General features: G+C 59.1%; 8 protein-coding genes across 8 annotated transcripts; all 8 read right to left on the reverse strand.

Moving 5' to 3' along the window:
* Positions 1 to 748: 748 nt before the first annotated feature.
* LSCM1_02265 (uncharacterized protein) lies at positions 749 to 3,388 on the reverse strand (the record flags this gene model as incomplete). Its single annotated transcript, XM_067319849.1, has 1 exon — positions 749 to 3,388. One exon carries the CDS (start codon positions 3,386 to 3,388, stop codon positions 749 to 751), a length of 2,640 nt encoding a protein of 879 aa, XP_067175224.1.
* A 1,658-nt stretch (positions 3,389 to 5,046) lies between these two features.
* LSCM1_02266 (uncharacterized protein) lies at positions 5,047 to 5,481 on the reverse strand (the record flags this gene model as incomplete). Its single annotated transcript, XM_067319850.1, has 1 exon — positions 5,047 to 5,481. One exon carries the CDS (start codon positions 5,479 to 5,481, stop codon positions 5,047 to 5,049), a length of 435 nt encoding a protein of 144 aa, XP_067175225.1.
* Positions 5,482 to 6,302: 821 nt separating this feature from the next.
* LSCM1_02267 (uncharacterized protein) lies at positions 6,303 to 6,722 on the reverse strand (the record flags this gene model as incomplete). Its single annotated transcript, XM_067319851.1, has 1 exon — positions 6,303 to 6,722. One exon carries the CDS (start codon positions 6,720 to 6,722, stop codon positions 6,303 to 6,305), a length of 420 nt encoding a protein of 139 aa, XP_067175226.1.
* Positions 6,723 to 8,990: 2,268 nt separating this feature from the next.
* On the reverse strand, positions 8,991 to 10,127 carry LSCM1_02268 (uncharacterized protein; the record flags this gene model as incomplete). The annotated part of the gene is made up of 1 exon (XM_067319852.1): positions 8,991 to 10,127. One exon carries the CDS (start codon positions 10,125 to 10,127, stop codon positions 8,991 to 8,993), a length of 1,137 nt encoding a protein of 378 aa, XP_067175227.1.
* Positions 10,128 to 12,319: 2,192 nt separating this feature from the next.
* LSCM1_02269 (uncharacterized protein) lies at positions 12,320 to 13,489 on the reverse strand (the record flags this gene model as incomplete). The annotated part of the gene is made up of 1 exon (XM_067319853.1): positions 12,320 to 13,489. The coding sequence occupies one exon, from the start codon at positions 13,487 to 13,489 to the stop codon at positions 12,320 to 12,322; it is 1,170 nt and encodes a 389-aa protein (XP_067175228.1).
* A 1,305-nt stretch (positions 13,490 to 14,794) lies between these two features.
* LSCM1_02270 (uncharacterized protein) lies at positions 14,795 to 18,157 on the reverse strand (the record flags this gene model as incomplete). Its single annotated transcript, XM_067319854.1, has 1 exon — positions 14,795 to 18,157. The coding sequence occupies one exon, from the start codon at positions 18,155 to 18,157 to the stop codon at positions 14,795 to 14,797; it is 3,363 nt and encodes a 1,120-aa protein (XP_067175229.1).
* A 927-nt stretch (positions 18,158 to 19,084) lies between these two features.
* LSCM1_02271 (uncharacterized protein) lies at positions 19,085 to 20,164 on the reverse strand (the record flags this gene model as incomplete). Its single annotated transcript, XM_067319855.1, has 1 exon — positions 19,085 to 20,164. The coding sequence occupies one exon, from the start codon at positions 20,162 to 20,164 to the stop codon at positions 19,085 to 19,087; it is 1,080 nt and encodes a 359-aa protein (XP_067175230.1).
* A 1,038-nt stretch (positions 20,165 to 21,202) lies between these two features.
* Positions 21,203 to 22,936, reverse strand: LSCM1_02272 (uncharacterized protein; the record flags this gene model as incomplete). Its single annotated transcript, XM_067319856.1, has 1 exon — positions 21,203 to 22,936. The coding sequence occupies one exon, from the start codon at positions 22,934 to 22,936 to the stop codon at positions 21,203 to 21,205; it is 1,734 nt and encodes a 577-aa protein (XP_067175231.1).
* Positions 22,937 to 25,063: the final 2,127 nt, after the last annotated feature.

The raw sequence follows: 25,063 nt of genomic DNA on the forward strand, positions 1-25,063 counted from the left end.
CCCATGCACCGGATGTATTTCGGTAAAGACCGCCATCTCAAAGCACATCCTTGTTCTGTGGTGGCCCGTCTCTTTCCCCAGCGCCCTCCACAGACACGCATACACGCACCTACACTGAGAGAGAAAGGCCCACAGAGGGCACCACGCCTCATGCCTCCTCTCGCAGAGCGCAGGCCGCTGCTGCGTGCGTGAGAGGGGAGGTGGCGTAAGCGGCGAAAACGGAAACCGAAGAGAAAAGGGAGAAATGTCAATGCAAAACAAAAACGTGAAAGGTGAAGACGGAGAGGAGCACTGCGAGATGACCAACAAAGAAATGAAGAGATATTTCGCCATGCCTCTGGGCACGACGGACACTTCTTCGTTCATGCTTGTAAGCAGCGCGAGTATGCTCCTGTTGGCGCGCAAGCCGACAGGTACGCAGAGTAGAGCTGGGCAAGTAAGACTCAGATGAGCGCAGAGGATGAGGCAAAAGAGGCGGGTGCAACGCAGCCGCCGAGGCAGTCGCGCCTAGCATTTCTAGCTGCAGTATTCGGCAAAATGCTCGTTGGCGCGCGCTCCCCACGGGGGAAAAAAGCTGTTGTGGCACTGGCCCGCGTTACTAAAACCTCCTCATCCCCCTCTCTGCTGCCCCTCCGGCTCGTCCTCACAAGCAACCCACCTCCACGTAATGGCAGATAGGAGCGGACGCACTCTTCTTCGTTTTCGGTCTCGAGAGGCGCTGCGCGTTCGCTGCGTTGCTGGTCGTATACTACATGCTCCTTTCTGTGCAATCATTTGTCGGCGGCGTCACGGACGTGATACGGCCAACGGCAATCCCGCGCGGAGCCCACTGCAGCACCACCGCAACACCGGCGCTCACCACCTCTGGACGGAAGAGAAAACGGCAATGCACCAGCACCCTTTCGCGGCGGCCAGCGCCGGCGGCAGCGTCGCTTTCCTCCTCACTGCCGGGTAAGGTGACAGAAGTCACGCACACGGCCTGTCGCGCGTTGCGAGTGTACATGATCGGCTCCATGTGCGCGCTCATCGACTGCGATAAGACAGAAACGATAGCCTGGAAAGACCTCACCGCCGTCTCCGGCTGGCGCACGAGAACCTTGCCCTTGTGTGCGACCGTCACCGCGTCCGGCAGCCGGTTCAGCGCGAACGTGGCCTCGTCGCCGACCTGCGCTTCATTCACGTGCTCACCGTCAACGTGAATGCCGCGCACGAGCACGGCGTAGAAGCGGCCATCGCTGCCAGGGCCAATGTAGCATCTGCAGCCCACCTCCACTGGGCCACGCGCGACGCGACCGTGCACAACGTGCCCCACCCCTTGGACGGCGAATGCGTAGTCCAGGAGAACCTCAAAGGGCGGCTTTGAGGCCCACGAAGGTGGGCTCAGGAGAGGCGAAGGAGGAGGATTCTGCAGGTGGGAAAGGCAGTTGCGGAACAGCTCCAGACCCTCCCCGCCCTGCACAGAGGAGACACAAAACACGGGCACACGTAGCCGCTCGGCACTCATCGGGCCCGCTGCCGTGGTTGTCGATGCACCAATCATCGTCCTTCCTACACCACCCTCCACAGCGGCTTCGCGGTGCTGCGGCAGCCACTCCCGGCAATACGCAGCAGTCATCAGCATCGAATCCACTTGCTCGGCTACACAACCCACCACTTCCAGCGCAACCGCGAGCTCCATGACGAGGCCATCCAGCTCGAATTCCTCGACGAGGTCGCTCTTCGTCACCACCACCAGAAATGGCGTGTTCATCGCACAGCACACCTCCGCATACAGAGACGCGTCGGAAACGTCCCCCGTGTCGGCCGCCACGCACAGACACACGTAGTCTGGCTTGCGGCTCATGAGGCCAAACAGCATTGTCTTCGTGATGTCACCGCCGGCGTCCAGAAGCGTGATGGACCGAGGCGAGACGCCCGTGAACGGCGGCGATGGCGGCGGCAGCGGCGCCGCAGGAGACGAGACGGAAGACTGCTTCACCGCAGCACCACACAGCGCCGCAGCGGGCGAGTCTGTCGGCGACAGCGTGTGAGATTCACGGACGGGCTGCGTCAGCGCCTCCGCCCCGCCCGCGGGTTCCTGCAGCACGGTCCAAACCCGCGACGCCAGCGAGCTTGTCCGCCCTGTGTCGAGCTCGTGCTTGTGATTGAACAGTGACTGCCGCGTTCCGCCGCAGCCGTCATCCAGGCGAGACGTGAGGAGCACCGCCATCAGCGTGGACTTGCCGGAGCCGACCGCACCGCAGAAGGCGACGCTCAAATCGTGGCTGCCATTTCCTGCCTGGCGCCGCGATATCATAATCTCCCCACAGAGCAGCTCCTCCTCGTCCTGCTCGCTGGGCTGGGGCACCGGTTCGTCGTCGTCCGCCTCTAGCCGCTTCACCTCGGCGGCCCTTAATGTGTCGCTAGAGGAGGCACCGTTACCCCCAGCCAGAGCCGTGGCCGCCTTTGTGACTACACAGCATTGCAGAAGCGTCGCCTCCAGTTGCAGTTGAGCGGCCATGCGGCTAATGGTCTGCATGGACTCGACGAAGTCCCGCCGCGTCAATCCACGGGGGGTGCCGTCGTCGGAAACCCCGAGCTGGTAAAGGCACTGGCCATGGCCTTCCGAGACACGAAACTGCATCTGAGTGACGAGGTGCTGGAAGCGCGCCGCGGAGACACCCGTGAGGCGCCATTTGTACTCAACATCACCCTCGTCATCCTCCGCGGTGAGTGGCTGGTAGACCAGCCCGGCCGCGCCTCCGCGTGGCGCTTCGGCGCTTGCCGTCGATGCAGCAGATGGCTGCACGAATTGAGTCGGACTAGAACGCATCGCTGAGGAAGGGCAGCACGCCCACGAACTCGCACGCGAAGATGTGTCGCTGCGACCATCGACGTCATCGAGCCACAGTGGTGGCGGGGAAGCCTCCTCACTGCAGGCCATCACCGAGTGCGGCAGTGCCGCCCACAGTGGAGAATCCGCCAAGGTGTGAGGGGAGTGAGGCACCGATGAAGGCGCCCTAGTCTGCCGCCGAGGTATTTGGCCGCGCTGAAGGCGGCGGTCGCGTCGAAACGAAGCGTGCGCGCGGTCGGCCAAGATCTGCTGCTGCGACGTCGTTGGGACGAGCCCCCTCTGTTCTGCTGAGTGGCCGCGCAACATCCCCTCACCATTCAGGGACGACGACGTTGACAATGCGGAAGGCGCCGCTGCGATTTCTTCGGTCCCCATGGCCGCCGTCGAGGAGTGTACGCTCGAGGCTGAGAAGTCTGGCGGTGACACGAAGAGAGAGGCGGAAGTACAAGGTGGAGTGGCAGTGATAGCAACGGCATCGTCCTGGTAACTTGGCCCGGCTCCACCCGGGGCGTCGCCAGACTTCCTGCGTATTCGAAACGCCTCCTGCTGCAGCATGCTCAGTAAGCCCAAAGACTTATTCGCAGGAGAGAGGTGATGAAAGGGGGTGGGCAAGCGATGCGTCGGGAGACCAAAGGAGAAGCTGACACGCTCACGCCGGCACGAAAGATGCTTAGGAGGAGACGGACTCCTGTCACGGGGGGGCAGAGGGGAGAAGGAAAGACACCGTGCGACGATTCGGCAGAAGGCGTCTAACCTCTGCGGTTCCCCTATGCGCAAGCCGAGTGAGTAGCGAAGAGGGGATGAACGAGGCAAACACAGTGTGTCGGGGAGGCACACCACATTGGCCCAAAAGGAGACGAGCGAGAAAGAGCAACGTCACACTCACAGAGAGATAAGGGGGGGAGAAAGACGGCGATCTCGGCAAAACGAGCGTTTTCTCTACAGGGTGGATGTATACCGCGTGTGTGTGTGTGTCGGTGTGGTTGTGTCACCGCCATGAAAAATGAATCATACAAGAGCGAAACACCGAACGAGAAGCGAAAAAAAGCGAGGCCGCTGCTCACACACGGATGGTGTGGACGCGATGGTGAGACGGTTTCTTTTTCCCCAGTGTGTAGCTTCACCGCAGCACGAGGGGATTTGAAGAAAGAGCACAGCAACACGTAGCACACGCACAGCCTAATAGCACGCTTCTAATAAGAAAACGGCAAGCTGCCGTGCCGGAAGCGGTACCCTATGCGAAGCAGAGGCCCACCAACGAAACTGGAGCCCGCTTGCTGGTGTTTGTGCGGGTGAAACGTATGTCGATTTGTAGTTGAAGGCGTGTTTGTCGCACCGCATGCATGTAGATGCAAGTCACAACATAAGATGATGATAGGGATTCGTGGTCTACGCATCGCCCTCTCTTGTGTGTGCGGAGTGGGCCCCGTTCGACGGTATCAGCAATGGGAATGGGCGAACAGCAAGCAGGAGCACTACGGAATACATGAAGAGACACGAGCAGCGACCCTTCGCGCAAGTCTCCGGCAAAGTCCCTTATGCAAAGGAGAGATCCCTGAAGAGGGCACGACAGGCGGAAAGCATGGCTCACAAGGCGAGCGGCACGCTCACGGGCTCTGCAGGGCGGGGGCGACTCATTAGCGAAGCGCCACCCGCCCTTTCTGCAAGTATGCGCTTGACGTCGCTTGAGCGGTGGTAGGCAGGGCCGACACAGAGGAGCCCTTCCTAGGCGCCGGCGGTGCAGCCAGCCTATAGGAGCCCCCTCGAGAAGCGAACACGTCACGGCACCCGCTTCCTCGCTCTTTTCTTATCACCACGCGGAGTCACAAGGGTGACGTCGATGGTGATGCGCATTCTTTTTTTTTCTGAGTTGCAGATGTGAAACCAAAAGAAAAAGGAAACCGAGATGAATTACGAACGTCAACACACTTTACGCGGAAGCCGTCATTGCCTCTTCGCCAAAGCACTCCAACGAATCGGGAAAGGGGGAGAGCTCGCCGCTAGATGACGTACCCCGACTCTGCCGTTCTGCTACTGTGCACTCCTAACCTCAGTCATATCTATCCCTCGCCTTCCCCTTCGGTATCTTGCGGAGAGTCAGCCAAGCCGCTCAAAAAGCCCCCTCCCACACACACACACTCACAAAGAGGCCGTACACAAGTGCAACGCAAAGCACAGCGGCGGTCGCCCTCCTCGTACTCCTTTGGGGCTCCTTAGATTTGGCTTGGGTAAAGGTACACACGGATGCGACGACCAATGGCGGACGCCGGCACCGACGCGCCGTTGAACTTCACGCGCATCATACCGGCGTTACCATGCGGGCGCGTCACGCGACCCCACAGGGCACGAGTGGTGCTGCGGCGCGCGGGCGCCTTGCTCCAGCGCACACACCGCTTGACCTTCTTGCCGTGGTAGACGTAGCAGATGCGCTTGCCCACATACCACGTGGCGTCCTCGCGGGTGTTGACGTTTTCAACGCGTACCAGCGCGGTCTGCTTTGTCTGACCGTGCAGACCACGGGTGTAGCCGGCCAGCGTGCCCTTCATGTAAAGACGAGGTGCCTTGCGGTTGCGGTTCACCTTGGTCGTCTTTGCGGCCAGCTGGTGCAGCTTCTTGCTGCGCTGGGAGTGAACCTTTGAGGTAGCCATCCGTGCTGAGGCGAATCCGGCTGTTGACGGCTGTAGAGACGTACAAAAGAGAGTGTGGTTTGGGTTCGGTACGCATGAAAGGGTTCGGAAAGGCATGAAAGCAATGGAGCGTATCAGTCAGGGTGAGCGAGCGTACCTCAGAGTTACATAAGAATGGGACTCCAGCATGAGAAGGCACACAGCGCATCCTGGCCAGCGCGGCCAGTCGACGTGCACGCGACGATCCCAGCACCGTCGTCGACTGCCTTTTTCTCGGTCTTTCAACACTAATCGAGCGCCACCCCCGTTCGTACCTCACCGTCAAGGCGAACCTTCATTTCGCACCGCCACGCGACGTGGTCACGACGCGAAAGAGAAGCTGAGAAGCCGGATGCCATGCAGCATTACCAGCCTCCCCTCCCTCCCCATGTCCCCCTCAACAAACGAAGTTCAGAGATGATTGTGTCTACGATAGAGTACCAAAGGCTATCCGTGGCCTGCCGTGTCGCTGCTTCTCTTGTAGCGCAGATGCAAAGAGGCTCTTCTTTTTGTTTGCGCTCCCCTGCGCTCGTTTTTCTATGTTGTTGGCCTTGCCAGTGCCCATCAGCGCATGTAGCCTTTTCTCCGTCACGGCGTCACAACCGCCGCGGCTCGCACACACACGCACAGACACAGACACAGACACAGAGACATGAGACCATCCCTGCTAACGCACGCCATCAAGCGAGAGGCCCGCAACCCGGAAAGAAAGGCAAAAACGATGTGTTGAAGAAATATGCTTCTGCAGCAGCGATACCGCCTCAAGTAGACGCACACACACAAGCTGTGTGGGCATTTTCCTATTAAAGCGTACCACCGTAACCGCCACTGCCATTGCCACTGCCACCACCCCTGGCGACGTTGCGGTGGTGGGTACCTTCACCATGGACGTAAGCCCGACGGTCAAGGAGCGGTATCGCCTCCGCCGAGCACGCGGACCTGTCCATCATGCCGTACTCCACCATGCGCTGGTCAGCGCTTCTGCTGGCGCGGCGCTCACGATAGGTGTCTATCACGTCCTTCACCGTTGCAGCAACCGCCGCGATAAAGTACAGAATTCCTGCGTTGCGACACGCCCGCGCCTTCTCCTGCCGATCCCACTTGTGGATAGCCGAAGCGATGGCCATCGAGTTGATACCTATTTTGAACAAGTAGCTAATGAGCACCGCACACAAGGCATTCAGGTAGCAGAACACCATGCAGGAGCGGGTGCCTAATCCCATCGTGCACTACGGCAGCGATAGACCTTTGTGCGTGTGAAATGGTATGTGTGCTCGCGTAAACGTCGAAGGGGTGTTGGACAATGACGAGACGCAGCTGAGCATGACAACGCATAAAAAGGGGGTGCGAGGGAGAGGGAGAGAACGACAAAAAGGGGGAAACAAGTGACGAGGCTGGACGCGAATGTGTGGTCGCGCAAAGGGGAGGCCCGGATGGACTGTGCGAGGAGGCTCTCGACGAAACACACCAAAAAAGTCAAAAACGCAGAACAAAAGACGAGGGAATACGGATGGCGAAAGCGCAGATGGTGCAGCCACGACGGCTTCGGCTGCTGCTTATTCCGCGTCAGCAGTGCCGCCACAACGCGAGCCGTTCGTCAGGAAGACGAAGATGGAGAAGCGCAGAGGAGGAAACAAAGGAGAGAGGAAACGGGCAAAACCAAACCGGTGGTATCTGTGCGTAAGACAGAGAGAGAAAGAGGTGGAGGCGGGGTAAGTGGGGAAATGGCAAGCGAAAGCGGGGAGGGTGTCACCGCTATGCGTATGCGAGCGCGAGAAGCTGGAGATGAGAAAGAAAAAAAAATCTGAAGCGTTTCCGTTGTGTAATTGTCTGTGACCTAATGCGTGTGTGTGTGTGTGTATATTTATGTGAGTGAGTTTGCTTGTTTGTCCGTATGTGCTCGAGTATTGCGGGCTCTCAAGATGCCCCAGGTCTGCGGAAGCAGTGAAGTCGAAAACAAGAAGGGCGAAGAGGCCACACGGCATCGCCAGCGGAAAGCTGAGAGCAGGCAGCAGCCGCACCCGCAGCCGACGGGCTCCTCCTCGTCTACTGATACAGCTCAGCACACGGACAAGGCACGTGCAAAAGGGCGAGAGAAAGGAGTACGGACAAAAACAAAAGAAGGCGCGGCACAGGACGGAAAACGGGCAACACGCGCACGAACGCAGCGATAGTGCGCGTCGGTATGCTTGTATGCGCGCGACACAGACTAACGCGCCCCGTGTCCACGTAAAATTACGCGAAGAGAAAAAAATTGAGCAAAAGGGAGAAGTAGAAAAAAACTTCTTTTCGCTTTCTGTGAAGTGCTGCCGACCTTTCCGGCAGACCCCGCAGCCGCCGTTGGCAGTAAGCCGGCGATGTGGTATGCACGCAGCCGGGAGAGTGTGCCACGGGAGCGCGAAAAACAAAAAGAATTTAAAGGGGTCAAAGAGGAACATGTGAGCTTCGTAAGCGGCAAAGTCAGAAGAGAGCAAGAACACTACCCACGCTGGGTGCATGCAGTTGGGTTGTTCTGCCACGAAGGCGCTCCTCCACAAAGGAGGGGCAAAAGACAGTGTACTCGCACCATTTTGTCACCGCGCCACAGTCGCCACCGTGCGGCACCAGAACTCTGTGTGTGTGTGTGTGTGTTCTTTGCAGTACTACAGCATGAAGCTGCGAGCACCACCGTCTGGTCGCTGCTGCGCACAGGCGGTACCTATCTACCTTCTCCTTCAGGGGGTATTTGGGATGGCACGCTGCGTTTTTTGCTTTCTCGCGTGCCCGCTCTGTCGCCTTCGCGCTCCCTCACTCCCTTTCACCCTTCCACCACACCCCTCCTGGTGCCCACGGATCCCTGCTGCTGAACCATGAATCCGGAGGCGCGGAGAGAAGAGCCGCGCACCACTAGGTTCAAAAAAACTCCTCTCTTCCTCTCTATTTTTTTATAAGTGCGATGGGGCGTGCTCTGCTCCTCATGTATCAGCCCTGAAGCGGATCGCCGACAAGGTGAAGAAAACTGCCAAGGGCGAATTCAGGCGCAGATATGATCACCGTTTCACCCCTCCACCTCATCCAGCCCTTGCTCGAAATAGCCCAAAGGAAGCGGACTAAAATCTGTGGTGCTCGAGCACAGGGAGTGAGCGAGAGGAGGCAACGCTCGTGCGCCGGCCCTCACACGAGACTCCATGATGGAAATACACGCTGAGCCACCGACAAAGACACGCACCGACACGTACACACCCACACAGGCCAGCGAGCCGGAAGAAGAGAGCAAAATGAAGAAACATGGACCGCGACACCTTCACGAGGGCAGCAGCTGCCGCTCCTCGGGTCGACGAGAAGAGCTAGCGAGAGAGCTAACTAAAACAGACGGAACGTCACCAGGTAGTTAGAGGAGCAGATGCGCTGAAAAGCTGTGCGCTATACAAAGTTTGAGAAGTGGTCAAAGTCGTCCGGGCACATACGTGCAGAAACCACCACGCCGGCGAGCATAGCGCGCGCCGAGAACATCACCCGACGCGTCGTCGGATGCTAAATGATCTGGCGGTGGCCGCACGCAGCCGCCGATCCATCTCCGAATCAACCAGGGATTCGGCCGGCGTGCTAACCGGCAAATGCTGCAGCAAGGGCCCCAGGTGGTGACCTGCAGACCTTTGCAGTAGTCCATGACTCTGATTCGCCGACGGTACACTGACGGGAGGAACGGCAGCACTAAGAGATCGAGGAGGCCGCACCACCCTGCTTCGCACGAGCGCTCGGTGGTTCTCCCATGAGACGCCGGCGACACGTGGGGCAAAACGCTGCAGCAGTGGGCCGCAGGCCCTAGAGTATGGCAACCTCCTAGCGCACTCCACGAGCCAGCGAAGAAGCAATGGACCCCCAGCCCGCACGCACCGCACGCCGAGTTGCACCGCCACTAAAAGGAGCGAGCTTAGTCTGTTTACAAGGAGCACAAGCCCAATGAACACATAGTAGACACCCGCCTTGAAGGTCGCGTGAGAGCGCTCCTGGAGGTCCCAACGCCGCTTCACCGCCGTCAGGGCAAAGCTAGCCTGCTGTGTGCGCATCATCCATGTGAACAGGAATGCGATGGCCGCGTTCAGCATGCAGAAGGCCCCGAGCGCAAGCCTCAGTAGACGGTGTGAGGGCGATGGCAGAGCCCCAGCTTTCAGCACCGCATGGTTAGCGGCAGTGGGAGAGGGAAAGCAAGGCGGCATGCTTGAGGTCATGGGAAACCCAATCGGCGAACCCGAGCACAGCGTTTGGGGCATGCACAGCGAAGAGTACGTGCCGCGAAGGGGGGAAAGCGACATGCCGCTCCCAGATGGCGCGGATCGAGGCGGCGACAAGCTAACGCGAGAGCTCACCGGCGGCAGCTGGGGCGACGCGCAAGCACCCGCTCCACAGAAGGCACTACCAACGGGCCCGTCCACCGTAAGCGCGCTGGAGCAGCGACGATCAAGCAGAGGCGAGGAGGCCGGTGAGCCTATGGGAGGCATAATCAATGGAAATTGCTCCTCGATGCCAGAGGCCTCTGGAGAGACTAAGGCTGGCAAGAGGGCCGATCGCCTCAGAGCATTTTCGTCCGTAACCCCATATCCTCCGTCCTCGCCACCTTGCGAGCTCGACGCTGACTCTCTGCGCATAGTACGACATGCACGGCGCCAGAACAGCAGGCGTCAATCAAAAAAGGCAAAGACAGAAGCAGTCGCCCACGTTCGTGAACGCAACGCCCTCACGAAAGGATAGCTATGACACGGCACAGCGAGCTTCTGAAACGCGGAGTGCTCACTGTGTGTGAGCGACGGCCTTTCCTCGGCTCGCGCTCGCTCCAGCCCTGTGCAAGCGTTGTGTTTCGGCGTTTGCCAAGGAGGTTTCGGGTGCATGGGGAGGAAAGTTGCTCCCACCACTTCGCACCCTTCCCACCTATACCCCCGCGCAGTGAAGCACAAGTGGCGGTGCGTAGAAGCCGGCGTCGTCAGGTGGAAGGGAAAGAAGACGTACTTCAAGGATGCGTTCCTGCGTAAAGTGCCGGCCAACATCGCATCATAAGAGTCATAAAGAAGACAGGCGAAACACGAAAACAAATGTTACGGGAGAAAGAGAGAGAGGGAGGGAGCGCGAAGAGGTGAAGGGGGGAGGAGGAGAGAGGAGTTCCATGACCCGTGGCGAGCCACCGGAGCTGGGCCAGTCAATGGGCACAAGAGAGAGAGACAAGCGCACTCTGCCTTCATTCCCTCTGCCCAAGTCGTTTCTTCCATGCTTCAGCCGGTGACGATGTGTGTGAGGCTTGAGTCGCCCCAGCGCCTGCCTTTGACGTTCTTGACCTCGCCGTACTCTGTCAGCGCCAAATGAGAGCCTACCACATGTGCAGCGGGTAGGCGCCCCCCTCTACGCATGGCCCACGCCCGACTCGATGTTCAGACGCGTGTGCGGAGGTGACGACCCACACGAGGGACGTGATGTGAAGTGAAAAAGAAGGCAGTGATTGAACAAAAAGAAATTGCATGAAAAGCAGCAGTAGAGCGCACATCAAAGAGAAGTCGACCATTCGTGAGGGAACAGATGAGAGCCAAGGGCGATATGGATGTCACATGCACACACGCCTCAGCACAGAAAAAACAAGAGGGTGAAATTTAGGTCGATGACCGCTAGCGTCCCCTGGTGAGCCGCCATGAAGCATTACGCGTAGTATGCACACGCAGGCACGCTTTTCGACTAGTCGATGCCACGCTTCCTTTCACGGGGTCCTTTCAGAGGGGATGCAAGCGCCGCTTTCCCACACACCCTCCCCATGCCGAAACAACGGTCTATTCACGCAGAGGATATCTGCACCTCTCGCTTCGTGATGCCTTCTCTTCTTCCCTTCTTCACTTACATTCAACGTTTAGCTCTCCTCCTTCGCCAGCGCACAGGCAGAGAAGCTCCGTTTCGTGTGCCGCTGTCAGAGAGAGAGAGCCACACATCCATTGGGCGTTGTCGCTCCACACACCCACACAGACAGACCCACGAGTGCGACCGCCCACCTCACCCCCCGACCCCGCCTTCACAGGCCCATATAGACTGTATGATGCAAGGCAGCGGCAGAAACACGTTACAGCAGCGCGCAGTGAGAACCGTCTGACATGCGTCCCAGTCGCGTTGCTACCTGTCCCATTGCACGGGCTGTATGAGCCGGCACGCTGTCGTGCGGCGCTCTGGCACAAGGCCATACACGGCCTGTCTACCAGCATCCGTAGCCATGAACCTCCGTGCCCCCCCAAAGCCGTAGGCACGTCACCCCAAGGGCCACCACCCCAAGCGACTCGGCATGCGCGAGGGAATAGGAGGGGGGGTGGGCGGCTTGGCTTTCCCACTCAGGGTGGTGGGAGGCACGGGACCCCCTGCGATACCGCATGCACGCACGCTGACGTGTGCTGGTCCCGTCATCAGGGTGGCAGATAGAAGGTAGTAAAGGTAAAAGCAGGGAGAGGGACGAGTTCAGGCAAAAAAAAAGGAAGTGCTGCTGTCGAAGGAAAGAGGTGGCTCTGATCCTTCTGCAGGGTGTGCGTGTCCTGTACATCTTTTGAGGGGCCATCGCGCAGCAGTCGAGCAAGCGATGAAACGGGGGCAGAGGCAAGAGAAACAGCACAGAGAAAAAAGGGAGAGGAGAGGGGGAAGCGCACTGCCGTCATAGACGCGGAGACTTCGCACAGCAAACTGTGCCCACGAGCGTACGCAGACGTTTCATCTGTTTGCAACCGAAAATTTGGTCTCGCAGTTGCCGGCTCGAGCATCTGTCGGTTCCACCAGCGGGCTTCGCGACAACGACCGCAGAAAGGCCACGACTGCGGGGTGGTCATTCGTAGCGAACCCCCATCAGTGCGCTCTCTAAGAAGCTAATGCGGTTCAACAACTCAGAAATCGGCCTGTCAAGCCGGGCGTCGCCCGCGAGTGGATCGACTCTGGGTGCATCGGCCGCTTTCTTGGCATGGCTGATCCGCTGCGCCGCTCCCCAATCGCGTTGGCGGGCGTGCACGTAGGCAGCCCATGAGGTCTCTGGTGCATCTGCACACGAAGGCGGAGCCGTCTTGACAACGTTCCGGGAGCCGTTAGCTTCATCGGCGGATTCGAAGGGCATCGCTGCTGATGTGCAACACGACTTCTCTGTGTAGCGCCGCAGCGCCGGGTCGGAGGATGTAGACGTGAACGGGCAGCAGCAGCAGACAGCTGGCAAGCGTACATCGACCTCTCCCTGCGGCTGCGCTGCGGAGGAGTCGTGCTCCAGTATTTGGGGGTGGCTAGGAAGTAACGTGACAAGGACGCGGGCACGCACAGACGGAAGCTGACTGTTCACGGTGGCGTTGGCGTCCAACACGACCGGACTCTGCAGAGCGTCGGGCGCGCACGCCGTGCGTGGATGAGCGCCAGAAGGGCCCGCCTCTGTCACGACATAGGACCCACACACGCACTTGTGGAGCATGCCACTCGGACGAGTGCCGTTGAGCTGCGGTAGGCGAGCCGTGGAGAGATTGGTGAACCGTTCGCTGTAAAAATTGTTCCACTTCGCATAGTGCTCCGCGTTGGACATGATGGCGTGCAGTCGATCGTTTTCTTCAGATGCTATGGCGCGTGCCGTAAGCGGGACGTCATCGTCTACCTTATGTGCATCCACACTAGCTGCTGTGGCTACTACCTTGATCGTGTAGGTGTACAGCGTTGCCGCCCCCCTGGAGCTACTCGGGCGCAATGTAATCCGATCTCCGTCCCGTAGCGTTAGCGGGCCCGTGCCGTAGCCAATGCCGTTGACGCAAAGTCGCAGTCGGCTGCTATCCCACGGCAATGCGGTGAGGGTATGCGTCGCCGGCAGCGCACCAGCTGAACTGGCAGCGTCGCTTTTCACCGGTGCAATGCGTAGCTCGACCGCGCAGCCGTCTGCGACGAGCACGGCAGCGCTCTCAGATGTGTTGGCAGAGAGGATGAGATCCTTTGCCACCGTATCGAAGCAAGCGTGAATATGGAAGCGCATCCGTTGGCGACGCGCGCACACGCAGCGAACAGAGAGGGAAGGCCCAATGTGTGTGCGCAATGAAGGGGCCGGGCACCTCCGAGTGCTGAGAACGAAAGAAGAAGCTTTCGAGGGATGTGCGGTGCACGGTTTCGATCACGCATATCTTCTCGCGCATATACAGCGTACGTCACTCGACTACCACTGATGCCCCGCAGCGGAGGAATGTGAGCGAAAAAAAGAGCGCGCAGAAGTTTTGCATACAGCGATGGTGATGTCCCTGATTCGAGCGGGGATGAGGACCAATGAAGTGGAATGGAACGACATACGGTGATGCGTTGTGTGGGTCGCGCGTGTTGCTGAAAAACTGCACCATGATGCTGCATGAAAGGAAACGATTACGCGGGAGGGAAGGGGGAGGTACATGTCATGGGAACTACCGTTGATCTTAGCAAAGTGCTCAGGAGAAGCGACACCATCCGCAGACGAGGGGGCTGGAGAAAAAAGAAAATACAGCAAGCGGAAAGAAGGCCGTCGAATGCACCTGGAGCTGTCGGCGGCGACAGTGCCCTCGTCATTCCCTTCCACTGAGGGAGAAGAGGGTGGTGGTGTTACAGGATCACTGCTCTCCTGCTGGAGCAGAGTAGCCCAAACCGCTACCGGTCCCTCCCCCTCCTCCTCCTCTCTTCACTACGCGGCCCCTCTCTTTTTCCATCACGCTCCAACCCACCCGCCCCCGCCCACTCGCCTTATGAGGGGGGAGAGCTTTGCGCGTGTCTTTCCAGTTGACGGAGCGGGCACGAGAACCATTCGCGCAACTCGCAAGAGGAACTTGCCGGCCAGTTTACATAGAAAAGACGGCTCCTCTCTGCTGAAGGGAGCCGATGAGGGCCGCTCACGAGCATGGCGCGCGCGCGCGAGAGAGACAGGAGAGTGGCGCGCAGAAACACAAACGCCGCATTTGTAGGCGTAACTGCACGCGCATGCGCTCCCTTTGGTACAGCTGGCCGGCCCTCAGCTGCCGCCCTCTTTCTCCCTTACTCTCTCCCTCAACAACAACAGCAGCAACCGCGGCGGCAACGCTAAGATGACTATGTACATCACCGCAACAAAGGGGAAGCGTACACATATACATATATATATATATATATGTATATAGAGAGAGACCAGCACTAAAGGTAGAGGTGCAGCACATGAAGGACTCTGCAGATGGTGAAAAACGCTTCAACAATTGAAAAAAGGGGGGAGGGGGAGGCAGCAAATGAGCGACAACTGCCTCCCCCACCCCCACCCCACCCTGCGCTCTGTGCGCGTGTGTCGTGCAGCTCAATGGCCGCCACTACCGGCAGTGCTATCGCTCGTCCGTTGGCTGACGCGCAGCTGCTCTTGCGAGGTGGTGGCAGAGTTTCGCTGATGCGCCGCAGCCACCATTGTCAGGCCGTTGCGTATGTCCGATGAAGTGCTCAACTGCAAGCGTGTCGGATCGGTGCTACTAAAGGAGGTGGAACCCGCTGCCGTCGAAGCTGCTGCCTTGGTAGGTGAACGCGGAGCGGGAGAGGATGGGGCATGGGATTTAGACGGTGCACCAGCCAAAGATCGTAGCGAGGACGAAGATGCCAAAAGAGGGACCGTTGCACCGCGCCCCGTTGTCACGGATCGCAGTCCATGTGAGGACGCCTGAGCGCCCCTCAACGACTTCAGCTCCGCACGAGGTGGATTCAGCGCCATGCGGGGCGACAGCGACGATTTGAAGGGGGCAAACGGTCCGTACGGACGCGGAAGGCCCAGATCGTCGTCTTGTGGGAGGTATGCATTCGGGCGGGGCACCGCCGTGGTGGCGATCAACCGCATCCTGGAGCAAGCCTCCATCTCCTGAGCAGCCTCGCGCTGGCGCTGGCGAGTGGCCGCGTAGCGCTGCTGGCTCTGCCGCTCTCGCTCGTACTGCAGCACAGCCTCTGCGTAGGGGGCCTCGCCGGCCTCCAAGCGCTCCTCGGCCTCCTCGACGACACTCTCAAGCCGCTGCACCTCCTGCTGAAGCTGAATGCTTGAGGCCTGAAAGAGGGACAGCTCTGCGATGGTTGCCATCATCTGACGACTCCTGTGGCGGATGCTGCTGTGATACATGTTGACCTGCCGCGCTAGAGCCAGCGTGCATTCCTTGCCGGCATCCGCCTGGTCGCCCACGCGCTCAGCCAACTCCGTCACCTCCTCGAGGATAAGTTTTTTCTCGCGCAGCTTCGCGTTCAGGTTCTGCACACGTGCCTCCAATTCCTGGCAGCGAGCTTGCAGGCGCACGTACTCGTCGGAAGGACCACCCACCAGTCTCAGCGCCGGCGCCGGTGCGTCGTCTTGGCTGCTTCTGCCAGTAGGGCCTGCGTCGCCAGGAGAGAAAGAGACGCTGCGCACTGATGGTGCACCGTCCGCATGGGCGGAACTGACAGCTGTCGCTTCGATAGCTTGCGCCTCATCAACGGTTGGTAAGATGGCCCCGCCGCGAATAGCGAGCGGAATTCGGTTCCACCGATGCGGATTTTGGGGGTCTGTGAGGTCATCCTCCAGCACCTGCGTGCGCCACTGCTCCGCCTCGATATCCTCCCTAATGCGCGCCAGCTCCAGCTCCATCTGCGACACCCTTGGGACCGACTGCTGGCACACCTCAATGTCGCGCAGCAAGTTACCCAGTTTCGTCTTCAGTACGCGCACCTCGTCCGCGCGCTCGTTCGTCATCCGGGTGCCCTCAGCCAGGGCCGCCTCCTGGGCCTTGATGCGGGCTACAAGCAATGCCGCCTCGTCGTTGCGGTCAATGAGTCGAATGCCGGTCTGATTGCGGTTCTCGATGGCTGCTGCGTAGGCGTGGCGCAGGTCCGTCATTGTATCCTCGGCAGCCGCAATATCGGCGTTCAGACGGCGCACCTGCGCCTTCACTTCTCGCTCGCTGTCAGCGGCCTTCTCCATCTGCTTGCGTTGCCGGTTCTTTTCCAGCCGCAGGTTCGCGCACAGGTTCGTCAGCTCGTGCACCTGGAACCTGACCTTCCCAATCTTTTGATCCTTCACGGTAGACTCGCGCGTCAGCACGGAAAGTTCCTTCTCGAGTAGCTTTGTCTTCTCCGCTGCCTGGGCCATCACGTGCGCGATCGTTTGGATTTGCGTCACTTTCTGCGACCGCTCCTGCTTTATTTTTTGAAACAAGCAGACGACCTTATGAAGCCGCTTCTCCAAGTGGCTGTGGCGCCGCTGCGCCTCTTTCACGAACACCTCGCGCATCCGCAGCTCGCGCTGAGCCAGCGTTGCACGGGTTGTCTCGCGCGCATTGGCTCGAGCGAGCTCCTGCCGCTTCACCGCCATGGCCGCCAGCTCACGCCGCTTCACGCTCTCTTGCTTTGTCTTGACAGCGATCGCCTCCTCGGCCTCTTGGATCTCAGCGAGCACCTGCTCCGCCTTCTTGACAAAGTCCTTCGACTTTGCCTGCTCCAACAGCAGCTTCGCGGAGCGGGCCTCCGCATCCTTGCGGTGGGATTGTATCTCCTTCTCCAACTGCGCCATGGCACGCGTCACATACTCCGTCTCTTTGCGCACGAGGCTAATCTGCTCCCTCAGAGACTCCTCCTCGTGTCGCGCGTCCTCCTTTCCCCTCTCCAGGGTGGAGAAGAGCCGCACGCACTTATCGCGCTCACGCTCGATACGATCAAGACCCTCCTGCTCCTGCTGGAGCACTATCTTTGTCGCCGAGATCAGCTGATCGAGCTCGGCGGTGCGCTCCTGTGTTACCTGGCGTGTCTCCAGCTCCATCTCCAATGACGTGTTCATTGTGGCAAGCGTTTTGCGTTTGGCTTCCAACTCAGTACGTAAAGTCTGCACTCGCTTACTGGCAGCATCATGGTCCTCGGCACGGCTGTTGCGCTGCAGCTCAAGCGCCTGAATGCGCTCAGCCTGCGCCAAGATCTTCTCCTCGGTGTCCGCCAGCTCGCGCTGGGCGCCGGCAAGGCTTCCCTCGACGAGGCCAAGCTGCTTTCGTGCGCGCTCAGGATCTTTCTGGACGTTCTGCAGCTGCTGCTTCGCCTGTGCGAGGGTCGCCGAGAAGTTGGAGATCTCCTCATTCCGCTGCGACTCTACCTTGATGAGCTCCTCTTTCTCTGCCTCACACCTGTCCAGGTCCGCAGCGAGTTCTTTGATGTGGGCCCCCATCTCGGTGATCTCCGCCTGCATGGATTCCATCTTGGGCCGGAGCCGCGCCTCCTCCGCTGCGATAGCGTCCTCGCGCTCGAGGATAAGGTGCTGTTTACGACGGTCGTACTCGAGCACCTCGACCTGGAGGACGCTCTCGCGCTCCAGTGCAGACGCGAGCTCACGCTCGTGCTCCATTAAGTTGCGCTTCAGGGCCTGAATTACTTCGTCATCTTTCTTGGCTGCATCGCCAAAGCTGTAGATGCGCTTCCGCTCCACCTCAAGCCGACTGCGCAACTTCCGCGCGCGCTTCAGTAGTGCGTTGTCGCGCTTGTAAATGTCGAGAACGCGGGAGTGCAGCTCTTTGAACTTCAGCTTCAAGTAATCGGCGCGCTCCTCAGAGATTTGGCCCTCGTCGATGAGGGCATTGAGCACCGCGTACGCGTTCGAGTGCGTCACATCGGTAGCATTCTCATGCGGGAAGGGCACCGAGGAGGAGCTGGGGCCGTCAACTCGCTGCGCCATGGCGATGGGCCTGCAAAGCAGCGAGTTCGGTAGGCTACCAAGCGAAGCGGGCGTAGGAAGGCACAGAGGCGGGGGGGAGGAGGTCACCATGAATACGGCATCCCGGATGTGCGGCAGTAGGCGAGAAAGAGGTAGAGGGGAGGCGAACGCGTGAAGTGAAACCGCAGAGAAGCGAGTGTGAGGGGTGGAGACGAGTGAAGACGCGGGCGGACGAGACATAGGACGACAGCGAAGAGAGCAACAAGAAGAGAAAAGGACGACCTCAGCAAGAGGCATTGCGTCGTGGAAGGCCGGAAGAGAACGCCATAAGGCATGCCGCTAAGTGAAGCCGCAAACTGCGCCGCAGCGGTGGCGCCGTGAAAGCAGCGTATCACAAGCGCGTCAGAGTGGGAAAGGGTGCCATCGCCAGCTTCCGCCCCCCTTCCCCCTCTCCGAACGCTAAGGTGGAGGGAAGACATGCTGTTTAAACCGACTTATGCTTCGCACGCGTGTGAGGCCATCACTAAGAAGGTAAAGAGGAAGGTGACAAGGCGATGACGCCCCCCCGCGGTACACACGCCATGGTGCGCCAAGATGCAGCAAAGGGCAGAGAGCAAACATCTGCATGCCGCGTGTAACCACAGCTGCACGAGAGTGGAGCGACAATAGGAGATATGCTGACCGCAGTGAGGAGCTCGATACGCACTCAGGCTAATGCCCTGCGCGCCATCCTCGCCTCACGCGCCACAACACGGCACCAAGCAATCACCACGCGGCTCGACGTTAAGCTGGTAATGTCATCGACCTGACCCTATGGGGGAAGGGGGGAGGAACAAAGAAAAAAGAGAGGCTGCAAGAAAGCGTGGAGTAAGGTAAAGATTATCGCCTGAGGCGTTCTGTGGCCGGCACCTGAGTGCCAGTTGACCAAACTCGTCGAGAGTCCTCTACTCATCGGCGCGCGGCTCCGCTATCTTTTCGCGAACGCTTTCGGTCACGCACCGGATCTGGCTGCTGTTTCGCCAAGGTAACTGAAACGTAATGTGGCAGGCCCTTTCCCAACGTCTGCGTGCCGCGAGCGCCGATGTAGTTCTCGTTCATATTTAGATAGAACTTGGTGGCCGCGGCGGTGGATGGACGAAGCGGCGCCTGTGGAGTCTCCAAGCTGGCGCACAGCGCGGGCGCCGGCCAGCGACGTAACATGTCCGCCATTGTCATTGCCCCATCGTCATCAATGCCTACACTCTTCAAAATCACCGCCCGTATTGACGGACAGCGCCGCAGAGCTGCCACAACGTGCACGGCGCCGTCATTACCAAGCCTCGCATTGTAGCTCAGGTCCAACAGCTCGAGCGAGGAGGACGGTCGCGCCGAGGCCTCAGCTGCCGTCGAGGCTGCCGAGTCGGCTGCAGCACCTGGAAGTGGCGGTGTGGCATTACCCAGCGCGGCTGCTGCATCTCCGGCGCTCCCGAGCCCTAAAGTGTTACAGAGTAAAACTGCATCGTCGGCGCCCAGCCGATTTCGCGAAAAGTCCACCACGCGCAGGGTATGGCGATGGGCGGCGATACGATGAAGAAACAAGTGGATCCCGGTAGGACCGTCACATCCGATCTGCAGGCGCACACGTCGCAGAGGATTTTTCGTGTAGGAGAGGTCGAAGTATGCCGCAGCGCGCTCGCAATGCGCCTTGGCAAAGCGGCTGCGCACCACCTCCAGCACATCCGAGCGAGGAAGAGCATGCATGATGCGGTAGATGGGGTCTTTGCGAAGCTCCTCGCGGCGTGCCGATGGAGGAATAGTCGCCTTGACAGCCTCGACCGCGCGCTCTTGCTCTGATGTGGTGAGCGAGACCGCACGCGTCATGCCTAATGCACAGTCAAAGGTGCGCATCGCCACGGGAGCCGAAGTCTCAGAGTAGCCCACTGCCACGGGTGCAACACCGCATGCTGTATTGCCTTGCTCAAGGTGCTCTCCTTTCGTCTTCTTCGGGGCATCGCGCTTGCCCGCTTGTGCCGCCGGGGGGTCCTGCATGTCACGTGCTAGGCCAGTGAGAGAAGGAGAGGGGCACAGCGCCGATTCAGGAGATGCGTGCCTATCAGTTTTGGCGCGCATACGTGAGGGCGCGCAGGCGTTTCGGCAGAGGCACCGCGCTTTTGTTCGACCTCAGCGAGGAAGCTGTCCTGCTGTGTGCCCACATGTAGGGTGCGGAGCACATCAGCCCATCAAGTGACGGAAGAAACAAAAAAAAAGAAAGCAAGTAAAGCGCGGAGACGAAGATAGATGGGGAGAGGCCGCCAGCTGCGATAGTCACCCTAGACGCAGACGGTGTGGCGGTGCAACAGAAGAGCCTCCACGGCCGCTGCGCCTCACGAGGGCTTGGCAGCATGAGGAGCTAGACGAAGCCACGGTGGACGCAGAGGAGCCGACTCAAAAGCGCACGCGACCCTCATCTTCGTTCAGCAGGGGGGAGCACGGCGAAAGAGATGTACACACATGCAACCGTACAGTTGTTGCATACTGGCAGCCTTCGAAGGACAAGGGGGCCGCGGATTGCCAAGCCGCCAACGGCGGCTCTGCTGTTGTGGCGGCGGTCGCCTTCCTGCGAAAGAAGGACAAAGTGTGACAGCGAAGAGACAGCGGAAAACCAAGGAAGAGAGCGCTTCTCACAGCAGCAAGTGGAAACGAGCGACATCAATGAAGTGGTTGTGTGTCGCCGCTAGCGCAAGTTCATCCCCCCCGCCCGCAACACACATAAGCATACACCACCACCACCACTACCCGTGACCCGCGTGCGTTGCCCATGCCACAAGGTCTGCGGTCTTCTGTTCAATCGCATAGGTTCGCTTCTGGTCCCCTATTCTTTCTCAGGGCGATGAAGCAGCAGCGACAGACAACGGTGCACCCATTCGCACATCGCAGCGCATCCAGGCGGCCTCCTTCAAACCCAGAAGCGAAAGCTGCAGGCGCACCCCCAGAGAAAGGGTGTGGAGCTAAGGTGAGAAAAAGAGGGGGAAACGTGTGGAGGGGTAAAGGAGCTCGGATCCCCCACACGGCCGGTAACCCAAGAACTCATTTCGAAACAGCGTGGTACGGGTGCACTGCGGAGGTTCGCCGCACGGATACCAGAAGGCGGAGCTGCTTGTCACCCGCTGCTTTGGGCAGGCTCGTTTCCGCACGTCCACCAGCGTGTGCCTTGTCGCCCCCGTGGAACGTGTTCTCCACCTCTCCGCTATCGGTCTCGGTAGCTCCGTCTCTCTGAAGGTGGCGTTGGTGTCGGAAGTCCACAGCCCAAATGTTCACAGAGCTGTCGAGGTGCGTCGTGACGAAGCGCGTTCCGGTGCTGTTCCACGACAGTTTCGCGACCTCCTCACACGGTACCTGCGTCGCTGCCAGCACCTGAAGCGCGATGGAGGCGATCGGTGCTGCGCTGCTGTGGGCCCCTCCGGCTCGTCCGCCGCCGCCACCGCGGCCGCCGCTGGCCACGTGGGGCAGACCAGCTGCGTTCATGAAGCGAGGCCGGCGAAAGAGCACCAGTCGTACAGACGTCGTGAAAACCATCGCCAGACACAGAAAGCTGCGCCCGGAGGAGGGGGACCAGGCAACCTGCCTACACGGAGTGCACAACGCAGAGGACGCCTGATGATACACAACTTGACCCAACCGTGTGCTGCCTTGGGTGGCGGACACAACGTATACAGACCCTCCCTGGTCACCAGCAGCCAGCAGGGCGCCAGACTCGTCCCAGGCGACGCTGAGCGTGTCTCGCAGACGATGTCGCGCTCCAGGCGCGGAGGAGGCGTCCAAATAACCGCTCCGGTCGCCACCGCGGATGCGAAAGCCGCCGTCTTCACTCTCCATGAAAGGGAGTGTGAGTGTGCAGCACAGCACCCACGAGGTGCCGCTCGCCCCTTCCCCTCTGCTTGTCGTCATGCTGTCACCGGCGCTAGGGCCAGGCGACGGCCCGGGTACCACGGCGGCGCCGACTGCAGTGGAGCCCCGCACCCACAGCTCCACTCGGCCGCGGCTACACGCGCATGCGACGGTGAAGTTCGTGGAAAGGGAGCAGCTCACGCTCTCCGTGGAGCGGATGCAGTCATCCAGCGCCCAATTTCCGTGCGAGTAGCGATAGAGCCGGATGCCGTGCCCTGGACAGAGCCCCGCGAGGTAGATACCCTGTTGCCACGGCGCCCATAGCAATTCTGTGCAGGTGTAGGGCAACTGATCGATCAAGATAGACATGGCCGCCGGATCCCACTCGAGCAGCCGCTCGTCCCCCGGTGTGACCTCCTCACCGCCAAAGAGGTCGTCGTCTTGCCCTCGAAGCGCGCCCATGTTTTCTATAACCGGCATCAGTTGTGTCCACGTGACGAGGATCTCATTCTTGGAGGTGGCGATGCCGAGCAGCTTGCAGTGGTTGTTGTGCTCCATGGATAAGATGGTGGCGTCGTCAGCGGTGAGGTGAAAGATGGGAGTCATGAACGAGACCCCAGCGCCACCGGCACGGAAGGTGTGCGCAGTCGAGTTCATCATGTCGGCGCTGGCGCCGTAGAGGGCGCTCCACTCAGCCGACGCTGCGGTGTTGGTGTGGTGGACAGCGTCTCCATTAGAATGCGTCTCCTGCGTCAGCATCGAGCTCGGTCCTGCGTCGACTTCGTTCAGCGATCGGGCAAACTCGGAGATGGGCGCGCTGTGCAACTCGCCACCAGGGAAGCCGCTCGGGACGTATTCAAGCGCGGGCCGCGCCGCACCGCAGCGGCCGTCACCCGGAAGCGCTGCGGTAGGCGTGCGGAAAGGCGGCTGCATGAGGGCCGTAACAGCCAGAGAAGCGTCTGCGCATATATGTATGGTTAGCGGTGTGCGGTCAGCTGATCAAGGCAGCCTCATAGGCGCATAAGGGGAGGAGGCGAGCGGGGAAGCAGAGAAATGCAAAAAGAGTCACGAGGCAGCGTCACCGCCCTCACGAAGACCATCGTGGCTCGGAGATGCATAAAAGCCAAGATGCAGCTGCATACACAAATACGCACGCGACACTTCTTCCGTTCGAGCCGTGCCTCAACTGCCGTGGAAGATGAGAAGCAAGGAGGCATGGGGGGAAGGAAAGTTGCTCCGTCAGCAGGCGAATCCCTCAGACGCACCCCTCGCCCCACCTCTACATTCGCCCGCCATCCGACCCTACCGTCCCCGGGTGAAGTGCTCCGAGGAGGGTTGAGGTGTAGGGGGGAGGGAGTAGTTCGAAAGTGCGTGCGACACCACTGGCACTGCCTTCCACGTTTAATGAAGTGCACACAGCAGAGCGCTTCTGTATTTCGCATTGCTTTTCTGTCCTGAGCCCCAGCATCCGTGGCAATAGATACTTCTCCCTTTCCTGCGGCTCGGGTACTCGACCATGTCACTGCTTGAAGTTGTTAAGCATTGGCAGGGACGGTGGGGAGAATGCGAGGGCGGCCGCCCGGCTTCCCCAAACGGAGGGGCAACGAGGCCTGAGGTAACCACGCTGCCACGTTCCCCGCGAACAGGGTGCTCGAGGTGGGGAGGAAGACGAGAAGAACGAGGGAGTCGGAGGAGCGCGGAAGGAGCACGGAATACGGAGCACGGAACAAAAAGAGAGAGAAGGCGCTCGAAACTCGCCACTTTGCGGTGCGAGATGAAACCAGAAGAAGTGCAGAGAGGAAAAACAGCCCCGCGCAGCAGTGAAGGTGCGGAGCGCGCGTGCGCGTGCGCGCGCGAGAGAGGGAGAGAGAGAAAGCGAGCGACAGACAAAAATGTGTGCATGAAGCGCCACATACCGCAGAAAGGCAGCAACGAGAGAAGAAGCGAAAAAGTGAAGCTATGAAAACGGAAAGGAAGAAAAGGAAGCGAACAATATGATTCAAGATCAGTTTTCGATGAGTAGAAGGGTGTGGCGGTGGAGATGCAAGCCTTTTGGGTCTGTGGGAAACACCTGCATCATGCAGAAAAGAAAAAAACGACAAAGCTCGCCCCCGCATCTTGTCGCGCTCATCTCCTATTGAATTCGCCTTCCATCTCTGCGTTGCCTCTCGCCCTTTTATTTTTTCAGATATTTACAGCATTAGTACGGTACTGCCGCCTCTCATCAGCGTAGAGATGCACTCGCAGTTATTTCTGCCACTTTACATTACTTTCGTTTTTTTGCCTAAAGATATTCACTTCCTTCTGCCGTCTCTCTGCCGCATTTTTTTTAGCCGTGCAAGAGCACGCGCCGCATGGGGAAAGGTAATGGAAAGGGAAAAAAAAGTGAAAATGCAAGAACAAAAACGGTATGGTCGAAAAGCAGCTAGGGGGAGGAAGAAAGAGAGCGCGCGAGACGGAAGAGGCACCAGAAAAAAAGGGACTTATGCGTGGAGTATCGAATGCTTGCGTCGGTGTCGAGGTTTAACAACACGCGAGTAAAAGGAATAAAATAGAGAGCGCAGGGCGCAAAGGCGTGGCAGATTGCACCGGCGCACACAGAGAAGCTTTGCATGCACAATAGCCGCAGTGATGGAGAGAAAAAAGGGGGGGGAACAAAAAATAAAAATACGAAAAAAAAAGGAAGGATGAGAGGCATACGATGCAAGTGGAAAATAAAAAAATACACTGAAATGCACCTGTAACACGAGTCATAAAAGCACAAGAAGAAAAAAAACGAGAGCGGCGCATGAGGATGAGAGGATATAGACAAAGGTGAAAAAGCTTTCTCGAAGGCGCAGCAAGTGTCAATGCCAAACAAATAAGAACTTCCTCTGCAAGTCGCTAGCGCAGCATGAAAAAGGGGGCACCGTAAAAGAAAGAGATCGTAAAAAAAAAGGAGTGTGCGAGAGATCAGTGCTAATCGCCATCACTGAGAAAAGAGACAAAGAAAGAGGCACTATCACGCACAGACATGCGAGTTGAAAAGGGCAGGAGCTCAAAAGCCCGTATTAAGAAAGA

The sequence above is a fragment of the Leishmania martiniquensis genome, chromosome 34, assembly GCF_017916325.1.
Source record: "Leishmania martiniquensis isolate LSCM1 chromosome 34, whole genome shotgun sequence".
Classification (NCBI taxonomy): domain Eukaryota; phylum Euglenozoa; class Kinetoplastea; order Trypanosomatida; family Trypanosomatidae; genus Leishmania; species Leishmania martiniquensis.